The sequence below is a fragment of the Asterias amurensis genome, chromosome 20 (genome assembly GCF_032118995.1).
Source record: "Asterias amurensis chromosome 20, ASM3211899v1".
In the NCBI taxonomy this organism is placed as follows: domain Eukaryota; kingdom Metazoa; phylum Echinodermata; class Asteroidea; order Forcipulatida; family Asteriidae; genus Asterias; species Asterias amurensis.
In genome coordinates, this window is record NC_092667.1 from 10,201,869 (window position 1) to 10,219,166 (window position 17,298).

A 17,298-nucleotide genomic window follows, 5' to 3' on the forward strand; every position below is an offset into this window, starting at 1 on the left:
CATGATGACGTCATTATGACGCATGAGATTTTCTTGGGAACTTGGGCCCCTAGAAAGTGTTTGAAACTTATCCATTATTTGACTCAAGCGAGGACGTGGGGGGGGGGGGGGGGGTAATCAATAAACTAATGAATAAATCTTGAAATGTGAACCGTTATATGCATCTCCACTAAAAAAAAGAAAAAACAGACAGAGCCCAACTTCGGTGATCTTCCAACTTCGGGTATTTAATTGGATGACATTTTTAGGCCCTGATGAAATAAATGTTCCTTTTTGCCGAGCGGGTATTGCTCATGTAATTGAGACAGTACATTAGGCCTATGGAAGAACTTCGAGTACGAGGAGGTGTGGCCTATATATAATAGAGATACTGACCCAAAATGGGGCGCTGTATTCTTTTTTCGAAATTTCGACCATACTAGCTATCGTCATGACCATGGTATCAACATTTTGAAAAAATAACAAAGCGCCCAGTTATGGGGTCTTTAATAGGGGCATTTCTTTTTAAATGATGCTCGACAGGTTTTATTTTTAGGACTCTATCGAAAGGTTCAGGAGTTGGTGAATAAATCCCCCTTTATAGTTTTAATGGGGATGCAGCCCCGTGGAAAGTTGAGGGCGCTTCACAAGTTTCAGTTTCAAAAAAAGAAGAGGCGCAAGCACTTCAATTGTTTGTAAACGCACAGAACTAAAATGGTGTTGATAATAATCTATCTATATTTTGGGGGGCTAATCATCCTTACTCGCAGCTAAGAGCTAAAATGCGAAGGACGCGGCTACAACGTGTTCGAGAAGCAGGCATGCAAGGGCGCATTCAGCTGCCAGCCACATCAACCCATTATGACAACGGAGCACAGCCAAGATCGAAAGTGTTTGATTTTTCCTGAGGGAGGAAAACTGGATGGTCTGGAAAACCCTCGTGGCACAGCAGAGAAGCAACCAGACTGGAAGAAACGCACAACTCAACTCACAAAATGGCCCGACCGGTGTCACCTTGGTGAGAGGCGAGCGCTTTACGCACAGGCCAACCGTGCCACCCTTTGAAGTAACGTCATGACGTAGTTTTAGAGAAAGAGGTAATTTTCACAAACAAACTTGATTCTGAGAAAAGGTTTCTACACAGATTCTATTTCATTCCACACCAAGCTTGTTAAATTTGAGTGAATTTCACTGATTATTTTCTGCAGTTCTATGCCGGGCAAAGTTGAAAGCTCCTTAAAATTCTTATGACATTTTTAACACCATTCAGAAATATTAATTTTGGTTTTTACCCATACACCGATGTGTGTTAGCACTGTATACTCAGTAGTTTCCGAGTCCTGTGATAAGATATCACAGGCATGTTACTGGGTTCGTAACATGCCTGTGATATTTTTTCACAGGACTCGGGAAGTACTGAGTATACAGTGCTAACACACATCCGTGTATGGGTAAAAACCAAAATTAATATTCTTTATCCACGATGCAAATTTAACATCTAACATTCAGAAAGTTAACACTCCATTTCAGATATATAAACCGATCAGAACCTTTTATTTCAACAATTCTTTCAAATAATGTTGTGGACAAAGTTAAAATAATATGTATCAATAATTATACAGGTAGATTATTCAAAATGATTTTTTTGGGGGAAAAACTGTTAATATATTTTACAGAGCATAATAATATTAATTTAGTCAGGATTTGTTCAAACAGTTGAGAAAAATCCACAGTGACAACAGTTGAAAGTGATTCAAACTCATTATTAACCAAATTTCACAACAAGGTAGCTTAGCACAATACAATTTTGCTTACCAGAGGAAGGTTACCAGCCAAACTACCATATCACATGCGCAATTTGTGACTGGTTGGTATCCTGCTCATTTCTGCTAAGCAGAAAATTGTAAAGCAATATTTTCTGCTTAGGCTCTATGAAAGTGGGCCCAGGTTGATTTTTCAAACAATTTTCTGTGCCTCTGTCTGAGAGTGGTTTTAGTTTGCAGAACTTTTTGGAGCGTCTGAAGTAATAATTTTCCTTAAAAAAACATCATTGTCACTAAGAAACTTTGACCTGACAAAGAAAATACAACATTTGTTTTGATAATGAGCACAGTGATTTCTTGCTCTGTTGCGAAAACAATAGTTTCCTGCACTGTGACCATGCAAAACCTTGGCCGTTTGCCACAGCCGATTATATGCCATGGTATGCTAGAATCTTCCAGCGCTCAACCTTAGGTCCCACTTAGGGCCAAATACAATGATTAAAAATTGTGGCAGATTGGTTGTCCGTTCTTGCATTCCACATTTGTACAAAAGGAAAAAAGATCTGACAATCAGAGAAAAAGGGAGATTACGAGCACAAATTCCAGTACCTTCTGTCCCTATTTGCATGGGGGAAAACATGCATGCCTGTGTACGCTACACAAAGGAATGACTAGATGACTATACACATCAGCCATCCCACTGACTGCAAGAAATTATTTATTGTGCTCCTAAGTTCAGGGGTGAGAGTCATTACTAACAAAAAAGTCTGAAACTTGGTAACAAGTTCAAAGGTATGTTGAAGTGATGCCATTTCTACTGTTTGGTAACCCCTGGGGTTATAGATCTCAAGGAGCTTTTGGAAACAGTATCCAAAGCACTAGAGAAGTAGACCAATGAGCAAGATTTCTTTATTTGTGGGAAAAATATTGTCTGATTTTCTTGACCCGGCCTACATAAAAGGTCTGAATTCAGCCAAAAAGTCTGAACAATCTCATCCCTGTAAGTTGTTCAGGACGTTAAACAATTCACCCTGAGCCGTTTTAGAAAAACTTGCCAGATATCGGTGCCTTGAAGTGGTTTCAGATAAATTATAAAGACATAATTTTTGATAGAATTTATTTTCTCCTCTGTTTCTGTCCTTTAAGGACTCCAGGTTTTTGACTCCTTTCTCGATTTCTATTCTTGACGTTGGCTTTGGCGTAGTAATGCTGGCCAGTCTTCTTGGGATGTTCATTCCTCTCTTCTCGTCTCCTCTGTGAAGTGAACAAAAAGGGGGAAAAATAAATAAGAAAGAAGAACCAGGAATTCTGATGAGGCATTTTTGCTTCCTAGACAATGTCAAAGAGTTTAAAGGCAGTGGACACTATTGGTAACTACTCAAAATAATTATTATCATAAAACCTTTCTTGATTACGAGTATTAATGGGGAGAGGTTGATAGTATAAAACATTGTGAGAAACAGCTCCCTCTAGCTTGACGTAGTTTTTCGAGAAAGAAGTAATTTCCACGAATTTGATTCCGAGACCTCAGATTTAGAATTTGAGGTGTCGAAATAAATCATCTGAAAGCACACAACTTCAAGTGGCCATGGAGCAACAAGGCAATTTTTTCTTTCATTAATATTTCGCGACTTTGACGACAGATTGAGCTCAAATTTTCACAGGTTTGTTATTTTATGCATACTGTATGTTGAGATACACCAAGTGAGAAGACTGGTCTTTGACCAATACAAGACTAGTCCCAAGTTTTCATGCGGTCCAGTGTTAATTTGAAGCCCTGAATGTGTACATTTCTTCGAAGTGAAACGTTTCTCATGATGCTTTACACTACAGAAAGCTGATGTAGGCTTCAAACCATAATTTTCTTTCGCCACTAATGTTAAGAGCGATGTTGCACACTATGGTAGGCCGCCAAGCGAGTGATGGTACGGACGCTTTTATTAATTGCTTAATTCTGGTTCAGAAGCCAAGGACTCTCAAAAAAGCGAACTTAATCACTAGCCAAGAACCCAATGGAGAGAAGACACGGAAGGAAGTCTCAGTTTTAGATGTGGGAGGAAAACCCCAGAGAAACATTCCAGGAAAAACCCACTCAGTCGAGTAGGTACTGAAAACCCAATCCACATAGCATTGATTTAATACATTGTCTTAAACAGACAGTGGAGGAAAAAGAACAACAAAAGTAGCATTTTCGTTCATGGCAGAAAATACTATAATATCCAACAAATCCTAAGACATCCAAATGTTGCCTCACACTAAGAGGTCAAAGGTCAAGACTCACCTCTTTAGCATTTCTGGTCTTCTTCTCCGTTTCATCTTCCGTATCGAAGTATCGCTTCTTCATCTTTGACTTCCCGTCCTCAACATCATCAGCACCGGTCAGCTTCAGGTATGAGTGACCAGCTGGCAAGGAAAACAATCAGCGGAGTTAGTAATTAGTAATAATACCCAAAAATAATATATTACTTTTTGGTTTTACCCTCGCATCGATGTGTGTTAGCACTCAGTACTTTCCCTGAGTTTGGTGAGAAAAAATCACTAGCATACATGTTTTACTAGCGTGGGATTCGATCACACGACCTTTGCAATTCTAGAGCAGTGTCATACCAAATAGACAACCGAGATTGCCAGTTAGCCAGAGGCAGTTCAAATCCTATGTTTTAGCAGCGGGTACTGCGACAAAAATAACATACATTTTGTCGCCGTCCCCCTGAAATGTCGTCAACAAAAACTCACAAATATCAAGTAATAAATCACAAGGAAAACTGACTGAGTAAATATTTTTAAACATTTAAAAATCAAGAAGCAATTATGAAGTGTCTTGCTCAAGAAAAAACAAGTGTCATGACTAGAGTTTGAACCCAAACTCTTTTGCTGACAACGCAAGAGCTTGGGTCTAGTGAACTAGACTGCTCGGCACACTTTAAAGTGCACCTATCTGCCAACAAGTTATTCAAGGGGCTTGAACAAACATACATTTTAAGACTGGTTTTTGAGGGTTTATAAATTATAAGGTCAATTTATGTAGCGCCTAATGAAGGTTTACAAGGTTCTATGGCACATTTGGCAATGCAGTCAATGCCAGAGAATCACCGTGGCAAACCCCCATCGCCACCCCCCTAATAGCGATATAAAGTGACACTGGGTTCTTTTATGTGCATTTACAAGACACATGGGACCTCAGTTTTAATCAAAGTACACTACCGATAATCATCACCGAATGGTGACCAAACGCTCAATTCTTTCCATACCTCTCTTTCTCTTCTGTGCACTCTGTCTCGGCGTTCCTGTTGGTGTCTTGTCCTCATTCTGTTTCTTCGCTGCCTTCACCTGAGCAAGCATCTGCAGATTGTCCGCACTGAGAAACGCATTCACTCCGAATGCAGTCGCTCCCAAGTCCCCGTCCTCCGCGCTTTGTGCAGTCGTTTTATATTTCGCCAACATCGCCGCCGCGGATGACGTTTTCAGTTTCTTGCCCTTGACCTTCCGTTTCTTCCTGTCGTTTGTCGCAAAGACTTTTTTCTCCGTGCTCTCTTCTTTGTTGTTTTCCTCTCCGGCATCAGCCTCTTGAGGGCTCTCTCCACCTTCGTCCTCCTCTTCATCACCGCTGACTAGATCCACATCTCCTTCCGTTCCATCAGGTCTTAAATCCTCACCGCTAAAATCGACCCCTACGTGGATCTCACTCAAGTCCTGCTGGACTGTGACTACAACTTTGTCTTCGGTGGTTGTCGATTGTTCACTTTCATCGGCCGGTTTAGCCCCAGCCGTGGATTTGTCCTTGGAGTAAGCAGTCGGTGGTGCTACTGTTTTGTAGTCGTCGGCTGACACTGGAGTTGTTTCCGCTGTGGTTTCTTTTCCACCCTCTCTGTCAGGTACCGGATCCTTTAACACACAATTGTAAATAATAAATAAATAGTAATAGGTATTTGTAATTTGCCAAATCAATCTAAACAGCGCAAAGTTCAAGGCGCAGCAGAGACAATGTAAACAAAACAATACAAGTACAGAACCAGTGAATGCTCATCAAACAATAATAATAACACCAGGCCTGCAGCATTGAGCCAATGACGAGAACTGAACCTGCAACCTACAGAAAGACTAGCTGGTGCTCTACTATCTGAGATAACTAGCCCCATGTTGGCTTTCTCTCTCTTTATCAATATCTTTACTGGAGGGCAGATGGGGGTTTCTAAAAATAAGCGTCCTCGTCCCAAGTTGAATTTTGTTTCAATGTTAATTAAACAAATTATCTGTTTTTATATGAACATTCAAATTGGTAACAAACTGCTACAGATATTCTTAATTTCAAGACATTGAAGAAAATATCATTTAAACAGAAGGATTAAAAAATAAGGTCTATGTTTGAGTTGCTTTCTCGTTTTAAAAACACGTGCGACTTGCACAAGTTTAAATCAGCCATAAGTGCCAATACACAACCTGACAACAGACCGATCCATTAAGCTCCGCCCCATAGCGTATTGACCAATCACAACCCATAGCACAACCAAAAGTCCGACACTATAAAGTCCGACAAACATACGCGTATGCTTGGGACACTCTGCAGAGTTGTGCAGAATGGCATTGAAGAGGCTCACTAGTTCTTGCTCACGTCGTAGGCGGAACCTAATGGATCAGTGTATTGGGCCTGCAGCTGATTTCACGAAACGCTAGGATTAATCCTAACTCGAGTTAGGACGAGTAACCCGTCCTAACTTAGGATGGGTTCAATGCGTCCTACGTATCTGGATACCAAACTAAACCCAACTTAAGTCCTAAGATGAATCCTAAGTTAGGAAGAGTTTGGTGAAGTCGACAGCAGGGCCCGGAACTTTGCCTTTGAAGGGGGATAGAAATTTTGCTCTGGTATGGGGCACCAATATGAACAAAAATGTGTTATTGTAATGAAACTTTGCAAAGGGCACCACAGCAGAAGAACAGGGCTGGTAAACTGCTAGGTTTAATGTGTACAAGTTCATATCTTTTAGGCCTAATATCTTTATTTTGCTTTACACTATTGTTCTTCAAAGATGTGCTTTATTTTATTTTAGGGTTACTATAATTTACTTTCATATTACACTTGTCATTTGTGAAACCAGTGCAGCATTTCATTTTTTATTTTTTATAGCAGTTCGGGTGCTCCACTACAGGAGGGTCTTACCTCCTCTGGCTGCAACCCCCATTTGTACTTAATTTAAATTTATAACAGTATTTATATACTTGAAATCATCATTGTTGTATTTTTTTGTTGTACAAATGGAAATAAAACAAACAAACAAACAAACAAACTTACTGTTTCACAGTTTGGCGGTTTGACAAAGAACGGAATTTTCCCTCGTTGCCAGTCGTTGAGAACCATTTTAGAGACGGTGCGAATGGCTGGCTCCCCACCCTGGGTAGGATCAAAAACAACAAAATTAAATCAGGCCTTGTTGAAATGAAAGTTATGAGTGACCAACATCACAAGGGCACTGACGACCACGTCAAGGTGAAGGCTACACCAAACTGTCCCCAGGAGCATGTTGCTAATTACTCCTGGGGCTGAAACGGGGTTACCCCAGCCTCCTTCATAGTCCATAAGGATGAGGCATAGGTATCGTCTACTAGGAGTCTGGCTGGCCCACTTCGCAGTCCGTAAAGATATAGGCAAGGGTATCATCTACTAGAAGCCTGGCTGGTAGAGTGTGGGTTCGAATCCCCAGCCGTGACACTTGTGTCCTTAAGCAAGACACTTAACCATAGCTTCGTCCTTCGGATGGGACGTAAATCCGTTGGTCCCATGTGTTGTGTAACGCAGGTAAAAGAACCCAGTGCACTTCTCGAAAAGAGAAGGGGTTCGCCCCGGTGTTCCTGGCTGTGGCTGCTTAATGCGCCGTAGCACCTTGTAAACCCTTATAAGGGTGCTACATAATTGGGTCTCAGAATTCATCACTGCAATAAACTATCTTTCTGTAAGTTTGTATATATACTCACTGCCTTGAGTGCCTTGGTTGGTAGATACGTGCGCTAAATGATATTATTATTAGAGCAGAATGCACTACCCTTGCAACTTTAATACAAAGCATACAGAACAGAGAGAAGAGTTTTGTTTGTTTTACCTTGAGCAATTTGCCGGTTCTCTGAGCTACTTGTTCCAGGAAGTCGTTTGCGTCCGTCCAATCCACGAGTCTGTACGTCTTCTTGATGTAGTCTAGTTTGACTCTCGCAAGGAGGTCTGGGATGTAGTCCTCTGGCGTCTCACAACGCTCAACCCGCACCTTAAGAATTGTATCAAGATTCATCAATACAAACAGCTGTCGATTTACACCAACACCTGGGCCAAATTTCATAGAGCTGCTAAGCACAAAAGTTTGCTTCGCATGAAATTTCCTCCTTGATTAAACCAGGATTTCCCACCAAATTTCCACTTAATGCATTTTGCTTGTTACTGGTATTCAGCTGTTGCTTGCTTACTCAGAAAATCACGTACAAATTTGGTTGGGAAATCCTGTTTTGATCAAGGCAGAAATGTTGTGCTAACCAAATTTCTGTGCTTAGCAGCTCTATGATATTGGGTCCTATTGGTAGGTGTGATTGGTGTGCTGGGGGTAGGGAAGTGGGTGGATTAGGGACACGGTAGGAGTGGGGTATGTGAGTAGTAGTTCACTTCTTTCCAATAAGGGGGGCCATAAGGTGGACACAGGTTTAGGTATATTTGTCTCTTTACACCCAAACCAAACAGTGCACTGCTACAAAGTCCACCATATCTCAAAAAGGCTAATATTTTTTTCCCCAATATTTGAGGGCTCTATACGAATCTGCATTTTTTTCGTTGGGGGCTTGGAGGTTGTCACTGGAACAGTGTGGGAGGTACGTGACAACCACCTCTCTCCCCCCCCCCCCAAGGCCCATGCGGCTAAGCTGCCGTTTGTCAGCATTTTAGATTGTGGAAATATCTGTGCAGACTGATATCTTTTGGTCGCACTGCTGCAACAACATATCTTGATGGAATGATCCATGTAACAAAAGTCAAGAGAATTGTCCAATGTAACATAAGTTTATTTAATCCCTGCTTTTCAGCATTTCAAATATTTGATGTTGACCTATGGATGACCATCACTGGCCTCAGGGAAAGGGGTTCCAGGGTGAAAGCATATAATACAACTACTTCACTGACAACTAATCGCTCGGCCCCGGCGGCCAGGTCTATTCAGGACCGCTGGGATGGGCTAATCAGCTTGCACAGATTCTTGTTCAGGAAGTATTTCATGCGTGCAGTGTGAGTGTGATGCATGATGGGACTGAGCATCAACCAATGAGCGTGCTTGATACGTTTGACCATCCCATCCTATTGCCTTTGGTTAAAGCAAGGCTGGGGCAGAGCGAATGACAACTATTGATATGAGTCAAAATGAAGCTAGTGAGTAGAATTAAGAGATTTAAGTTCGAGGGAGATTTACGTAATGTGTGAAATATCTTACCACTCCTTTGAGTACAACCTCAGCATCCGTATCTCCGGATGGGTAGACCACACCGGGACAATCGATCAAGAAAATACGTCTCATCAGCGTGATGTACTGCCACACTTTAGTCTCGCCGGGTACCGGTGCCACCTTGCAGACTTTCTTAGCACGCAGTGTGTTGATAACAGAGCTCTTGCCGACGTTTGGGTAACCGATGAATCCCACGCTGATTTGTTTCTTGTCGACATGGAGCTGATTGGAGAGTAACATTTGAAATCGACGTTGTTATTCAACAGCATAGTAACTAAATTAATAATGATGTGCATTTGGCTCACTCTCTACCCTGGGAACCACAGTGCTTTAAGGCCGAGTTATAGTCGGTCACGCGATGGTCGGGCGTCGGAAATCTTAACGCGTGATCATAAAAAGACACGGTTTTTAGGCCTCAGTCTTAGGATCGCGCGCAAGATTTCTATTGCACGACCATCGCGCGACCGACTATAAACCGGCCTTTACCATTGGGGATATCTACCTGGGCCCAATTTCATAGCGCTGCTTAACGGCCGATTTTGTGCTTACTGGTGCAATTTCTGTCTCATAGCGCTGCTAACCGTAAGCACACGAAAAGGCATGCCAACCTTCCGGTGCTTACCGCATGAAAACAAATGACGTCACAATGCAAATCCACGGTAAACACGCAATATGGCCGACCAACTTTTCTGCTAACCTGTGAAATACGCTTAGGCTCAAGCAAATTTTTCTGCTACAGTAAGCACGCAAATGAAATTGGGCCCTGATGACCAGACTACAAACTGTGACTGTGGGGAACCACAAACAATGAACTTGTTGTGAATAGCAACACTTGACTAAATAAATTTACTGAGAATTCCTTGAATACTTGTTTCTTGTACAATGCTTTATATCATACCCTATGGGCATATCAAAGCGCTCAGTATTTTCCCCTGCAAGGTATATGGAGCTACGTTTTTGAAGTATAAGACCTAATTCTGGCACAATATGCTACCGACCAGACAAGGAACACCGAGGCGAACCCCTTCTCTAGTATCAGAAAGACAAGGAACACCAGGGCAAACCCCTTCTCTTTATGATAAGTGTACTGGGTTTCCTTTTTGAGCATTACACAACACAACATGCTGGAGTCAATTAAGTACATGCCTTGGAATAGAAAGACATAATGAACATAACTGTTACCTTGCCAAACTGTCGCAGAAGCTGTATCAAGGCGCCTTTACCAAATGGGTTCTTCACACTGGCGTGAAATGCTAGAGTTGGATACTCTGCTGATAGTATGGCTACCCAACGTTTCTGGAAATAAAACGGAAACAGACTTTAAATAATTTAAGCAACATCTTGTCATGTTTCAAGAAGAATGGCTTAACAAAATTAAATGGTTGTAGACGTTAAAGATTTAACAATGTTTCCAGTATTGTTTGTTGAAACTTACTTCAGTCATCATAATTGTTATGTGAAAGTACGCCAAATTTTCCATTCATGTCGACGACAGAGCTGAAGTTGAGACTCATGGAAAAATTACTTCTAATGGCTAAATGTCAGGCGTCTGCCCCTATCGTGTAAATTCCCCCAGGTCATTTTTTGTAACTATAGAGGGCGCACTTCATCATACACATTCTTATGACATCTTACCGTAACCCAAGTCGGTACAAGATCAACTTTGTTCAACACAAAGACCAAGTGTTTGTGGGTTTTCTCCTTCTTCAGATAAGTCTCCACGAACTTTGACCTGGTCCCCATGGGGTCCCTCGCATCCAGGACCTGGACAAGGATGTCGGACGAGTCTATCACCTGCATCGTACAAGTCAAAATCAAGAGAGTAGGTGTAAATAGTCATATTGTGAGCAAAGAATCACAAATTCTGATTTAATATAGTAATAATTAGAAATCATTCTTGTAGAGCACATTTGTTCCGTGGCAAGACAACAATGCATTGTACACGCATTAAACTTACTTAATGAACATGAAAAACTCTTGAACACAACTGTATACATTGTTATACAAAAACAATGCAAGACGAAGTGAACTCTTGAACACTTCTGGACCCAATTTCATAGAGCTGCTAAGAACAAAAATTTGCTTAGCATGAAATTTCTTCCTGGATAAAAATGTTTTTAAATCAGGATTAGGCCTACCAACCAAATTTTTGCTTAGCAGCTCTATGAAATTGAGCCCTGGTGAGTTCGCATTCCTCATATTTGTTGGAAGCCACAAACATGGCAAAGCAGCTCTATTACAATTCCCAATTAACCATAGCTAGTGCCGAAGCTGTCATTTCGGACCCAGCCTTATCTGCTTATTTTTGATCATACCTTATAGAGTTCATTCCATATTCTTTTAGATTGTCCAGCTCCAAAGATCCACTCCCTGACCTCTGGTCTGACCCCGTCATCATCCGTCACTAAATCTTTGTCTTTCTCTACATCGTACTGCTCAGTAGAGTCCTCTGCTGTCTTTATGAAACTCTGGTCAAATAAAACAATGACAAATATCTTCATTTTTTTAGGATCTTTGGTAGGATCTCTTGCGCTGGTATTTTTCCATGCTTATTGTTTGAGGTCGTGCATGACGTCTGGAGTTGCCGCGTGCACCTTGACTGAAAGCTAGATCTCTCCTGGCTCCAGACGGACTGATTGTCAATAATAATGGGAGACCATCAATCAAATGATTTGAATTCATGAATTGATGATGATATCTCTATAAAAGGTTTAGTCCGAGCTCTGCGCCTCCAAGTTAAATACTGGCAAAGTGCTACTGGCCAGTGGTCAAGTATGTTTTTCAAGACTAACATAGGACCACTGGACTTTTTCAGAAGCGGCGTTACTGGCAAAACATTACAGGACTTGGGCCAGTGGCCCAGTGTGTATTTCAAGCCTAGCTCACATCCCTTTCATTCAAACAAGAGCTGTATCCTAATTAGCATCAACAGCTTTGGCTACAACTGCTGCTAAAGGTTATTGCTAAATACATACTGTACTTCAATGCATGATGATGCAGATATCTAGCCATAGCCGTAGCTGTAGCAAGAGCTGAAGCCGCTAATTCAGAAACGACCTTACCTCCATGTCGGCGAATTTCAGGTTGGGTCTCTTCCTTTGTTTCTTGGGGCCAAAGGTCGTCTCGAAGCTCTCTGTGTCTAGAAGATGGACTCTTGCATTCTGTATAGGTTTAAAACAGTCAAAGATCAAACAAAGGTTGGACAATAAGTATTAGGAGAACACCATGATGATTTTTGAAGGCAATATGCTCCTAAAAGGCACTGGTACATGTTTGGTAATTACTCAAAATATATATTAGCATAAAACCTTACTTGGTAACGAACAACGGAGAGCTGTTGATAGTATAAAACATTGCGAGAAACAATTCCCTAAGTAAGGCAGTTTTTGAGAAAGGTAATTTCTCAATAAAACAACAGACTTCTGGCCAGAAGCCTTTTATTCCTATCTGAAAGCACACTATTTTGTACAACAAGGGTGTTTTTTCTTTCAGCATTTTCTTGCAACTTCAATGACCAATTGGGTCCAAGGTTTCACGGGCTTGGTGTTTTATGTATATGTTGGGGTACACCAAGGGAGAATACTGGTCTTTGACAATTACCAAACGTGTTTAGTGCCTTTTAAAGGGCCACGTTGCCTATAAAATCTCTTACAACATTGCTGTTCGAAATTGCTCCATATCCTTTGTAAGAGTTGTTCATGCACAAAAAACCTACAGTGTGTTGTAATTAGTGAGTAGTGATTAAAACAAAATAAATTTGCCTCTGGAATCACAACCAGTCGGGAACATACAGTCTGCCACTTTGTGGAGTCAAAAACCAGCTCTTCAAAATAGCTCCACAATAGCTTGCAGGAAAATACTGAATGTTGATGTGCCTTGAGCGTCACTGAATGATGGATATGAGCACTATTGGTGCGTTCGATTAGCTTCCATGTGTCGACCCCGCAGTGCTCACTCGGGTGAGCCCCTAACAAGAGCTAATCGAACGATCACTCACTCTCTCGTTGTGACGGCATGCACCTGGGGCCAGAAGTGACCCACTCCACAAGCAGGGCACTAGGGGCTAACTCGGGTGAGCCCCTGGAATGACGTCAGAGCTATAAGCCACTTCGAAGTTCCAGCTGCGCATGTCTGTTACTGCTGACAACGCATGTTGTCTATCTCCAATAACCTTTTGACGTTTGACAATACCAGCAGGTATTGTCAAAAGGTTACGGGAGATAGACAGCAGCAACAGGCATGCGCCACCGACATTCCGAAGTGGCTTATTCAAACGTACCGGGGGCAGACCCAGGGAAGCTAAACGAACGCATCATATATAAGGAGCCATAATTATACCTTAGCCTTCTCTTGCAGTAGTGTGATGGGTAGTTTCGTCTTTCTCATCACAACTCGATAGGGATCCTTCAATACTTTGCCCATCTCTTCTTGGAAGGTCTGCAGTGCTGACTGTGTGATCACTCTAGTGTTACCTGCAGGGGATTTCAATCAGGATTGTTGTCAGCCCTGATACTTCACGACGGCAACGACGGCAATTGCCGTCGTTGCCCCTACCGATTGCCGCAATGCCCTTCAAAAACCCAATTTTTCACGGCAATGATTGCCGTGCCCTTTTCTCATCATTGCCGCCGTGCCCTTCCTCCCAAAAACAAATTATATTCAACGTTGTCAAAGTTCGAAAATAAGCTAAAAAGTCCCGATGTCTGTGTAAATTTCACGCAGCGAAATAGGCCCCAATTTCACGCACGTAAGGCACAGCAGCAGATTTCAGGCCGGTTAGTTGTTGTTCTTTGCGTGCGACAAAAAAATACTCGCAACATCGAACGCTAGAGGGCCTTTCCGAACAAAGATATAGCGTGAGATTAAACGCCCTCTAGTGGTAAAATTACGCACACCAACGCTAAGCGCCTTGAGACAAAGACTCGACGTGCTGTGCATGCTGGGATAGTGGTTTCCCCCATGCTTGGTACATGTGATGTACCATCATGTATAGCATAGTCGTAGCGCACCGCATGCATTTATTCTGTCAACATCGTGTCAAAATGGAGCAGTTACGTGGGAATTTTAGAGTCTCTACGAAAAACTACACAACGTGCATGACCAGTAGTAGGATTACGTATGAACAAAATTATTTATTGTGTATTGTAAGTAGTTGTTCTTTATTTGGTTGAGTTAGATGAATGCTTTCTTTTTTCATTGGGTAACAGTTAGAAAATGGAAAAATTTGAAGAACTATTTTTTACAGGCAACTCTTACTCAGAGTTTTTTTTTCAAACTGCCGTCGTGCCCATCGCAACTTTTTATGATTGCCGTGATGCCCTTCCAAATTTTTGAAAATTGCCTTGGTGCCCCAAATTTTTACAAAAAGTCAAGGCAAAACTGCCGTGCCCCTTAAAAGCCGAAGTATCAGGGCTGTGTTGTGATTGTGAGAAAGTGAATTAAAGGCACTGGACTGTCAATGATGAAAAAATACAAGAACTCTGCTTATACACAACAATGGCCAAAAAGTAATTGCTACTGAAAAACCATGTACATGTACATCAAACAGCCTTTAGAAATGAAATTCACAGGTTAGTTTCATTGTATACACCTACATTTATATAGGCTTAAAGACACTGGACACTATTGGTAATTGTCAAAGACTAGTCTTCACAGTTGGTGTATCTCAACATATGCATAATATAACAAAACTGTGAAAATTTGAGCTCAATAGGTTGTCAAAAGTTGGGAGATATTAATGAAAGAAAAAAACACCCTTGTTGTACCATGGTCACACGAAGTTGTGTGCTTTCAGATGCTTGATTTCGAGACCTCAAATCCGAAATCTGAGGTCTCGAAATCAAATTCGTGGAAAATAACTTCCGTTTTGAAAACTACGTCACTTCAGAGGGAGCCATTTCTCACAATGTTTTATCCATCCAACCACTCCCCATTACTTGTTACAAAGTAAAGTTTGGCCTGGTAAAAGGTATTTACTTACCAAACCACCTTCGGTTAGGCTCAACCCTTGCGACTGTTCCTGATGGCAGTTTAGACTGGAAAATAGCCGGCTTGGTGATCTTTCCTTTGGCATTTCTGCGATTAAAAAGTCATGTCCAAATAATTCAAGGCAAACATTTTCTACACTAATTGGTTAACCTCCTGTCAGCAGATACAAATGTATAACATTGGTTAACTCCTGGGCTCGAATTATATACTCGACTCCTGGCCCGAGGTAAGTGATTTCAGAGTCGGGCCAGTAAACTGTTTTTTTTTTTGTTTTTTTTTATTCAATATGGAATGTCAACATTGTGCCTTACAAATATCTTACAATCCTGCTGAGTATCACATCCAAAAAACAGTTCCAAGATAGGCCCTAAGTCTTCTCTGGGGACGTTCGAACAAAAAAGTTGAGATGATAAAATCATGTTCTCATTTGTTTTCTAGTCTCTTCTCACTTTGATTCTGGTCTTGTGAATAAAATCCCGGTCCAGTAGGGATTCTGAGTAACAAGTACTGTGGTCTTATGGATATTTTCCACAAACTCTAGCCCTGAACTCATTAATTTTAGAACCTCACAAAAAGATTGGGTCATATACCAGTGTAGCACTGGACACCATTGGTAATTGTCAAAGACCAGTCTTCTCACTTAGTGTATCTCAACATATGCATAAAATAACAAACCTGTGAAAATTTGAACTCGACTGGTCGTCGAAGTTGCGAGATAATAATGAAAGAAAAACACCCTTGTCACACGAAAATGTATGTTTTTTAGATGCTTGATTTTGAGGTCCCAAAATCAAGCATCTGAAAGCACACAACTTAGTGTGACAAGGATGTTTTTTCTTCAATTATTATCTCGTAACTTTGACGACCATTTGAGCTCAAGTTTCACAAGTTTGTTATTTTGTGCATATGATACACCAAGTGAGAAGACTGGTCTTTGACAATTACCAAAGACCTTTGTCAAAGTGTCTTTTATGATTGCACCATGATACCTTGTTGGCTTGCCACCCTTGTACATCTTAAGACGCTTGATGGTAGCGCGGTCGCGCATGTTGTGGCCTCCTGCTCCATCGATTCGATCTATAAAAAACAAGCAAGAACATTCAAATGTTTGATTTGTTTACAGGTTTCTTTTAGGATTAGAAGTTCAGGGTTGTCAACATACTGATCGGGGTACGTGGGTCCGGCCTGCCTGTGTCATAGGGAAATCTGTTCCCCAGAGATTCTGTCCCCCATGAGAAATTAACATGGGCTGGGAAGGTACATTCAAAAGAAGGCGCTATCACCATCATAAGATCTTTAAACCATAGACTTAACATAGAGTAAGGACAGAGAAAACAAAGTTCACCATGGGATTGGGGGACAGAACCTCCTGCCACATTAATAATATAAAAATAATAAATATCAAAGTCTTATAATTTTTATAATATAAATCGCACGGATCTACCACGGTGCGAAGAAATTAGAAAGGACATTATATTCGGCTTTGATTTGAATCGCACTCTGCAGGAATTTTTAATTCAACTTTCTCCAGTTCAATTCAAAAGTCAAAACCTCATCCCGGCCACTCTCGCTGACTGCATCAGTCCATGGAGGTAGAGTTTAGCTCTTACCAGCTGTAAAGGGATTACTCCATCAAGAGCTGTTTCTACCTCCATGATCAGTCCGACTCTTTTATTTATTCCCAATCATTAAACAGTAATAAAGGGAAGGTACACGTTTGGTAATTACTCAAAACAGTTAATTTAGAAAATTATTTCAATTGGAGATATGATTTCATGCTTACCAGGATTGGAACTCGAAGCAGATTGATTGATTTTCTCCTTCCTTTTCTGTTTTTGAATTGTCTTCCCCATTTTTGATAAATTATTGCTGTCAAATGTAGGGTCAGAAACATGCAGCAACAAGATGTAGGACAGTGTTTTCTCGGCAAAACACACACGTGAATATTTTCGCTGGTGTTCACCACCATTCCAACCCTACTTTACTTGCCTACAGGGTACCGATGAATAATTGACCTATGACCTTTAAAAGTTGCGAAATCAACAATGCTCCTAGACTTCTTTACACAATATAGTTAGGTGTTTGTAGCATTGGTA

The 17,298-nt window shown here is 41.2% G+C and overlaps 1 protein-coding gene across 1 annotated transcript; it reads right to left on the reverse strand.

Moving 5' to 3' along the window:
* Positions 1-1,524: 1,524 nt before the first annotated feature.
* Positions 1,525-17,176, reverse strand: LOC139952278 (uncharacterized). Its single transcript, XM_071951359.1, has 14 exons — positions 16,986-17,176; positions 16,192-16,279; positions 15,195-15,289; positions 13,553-13,686; positions 12,277-12,375; positions 11,530-11,682; positions 10,850-11,008; positions 10,397-10,510; positions 9,203-9,436; positions 7,841-7,999; positions 7,036-7,134; positions 4,994-5,627; positions 4,024-4,145; positions 1,525-2,996 (listed from the first exon to the last, which is right to left on the reverse strand). The coding sequence occupies exons 1-14, from the start codon at positions 17,053-17,055 to the stop codon at positions 2,859-2,861; spliced, it is 2,298 nt and encodes a 765-aa protein (XP_071807460.1). The 5' UTR covers positions 17,056-17,176; the 3' UTR covers positions 1,525-2,858.
* Positions 17,177-17,298: the final 122 nt, after the last annotated feature.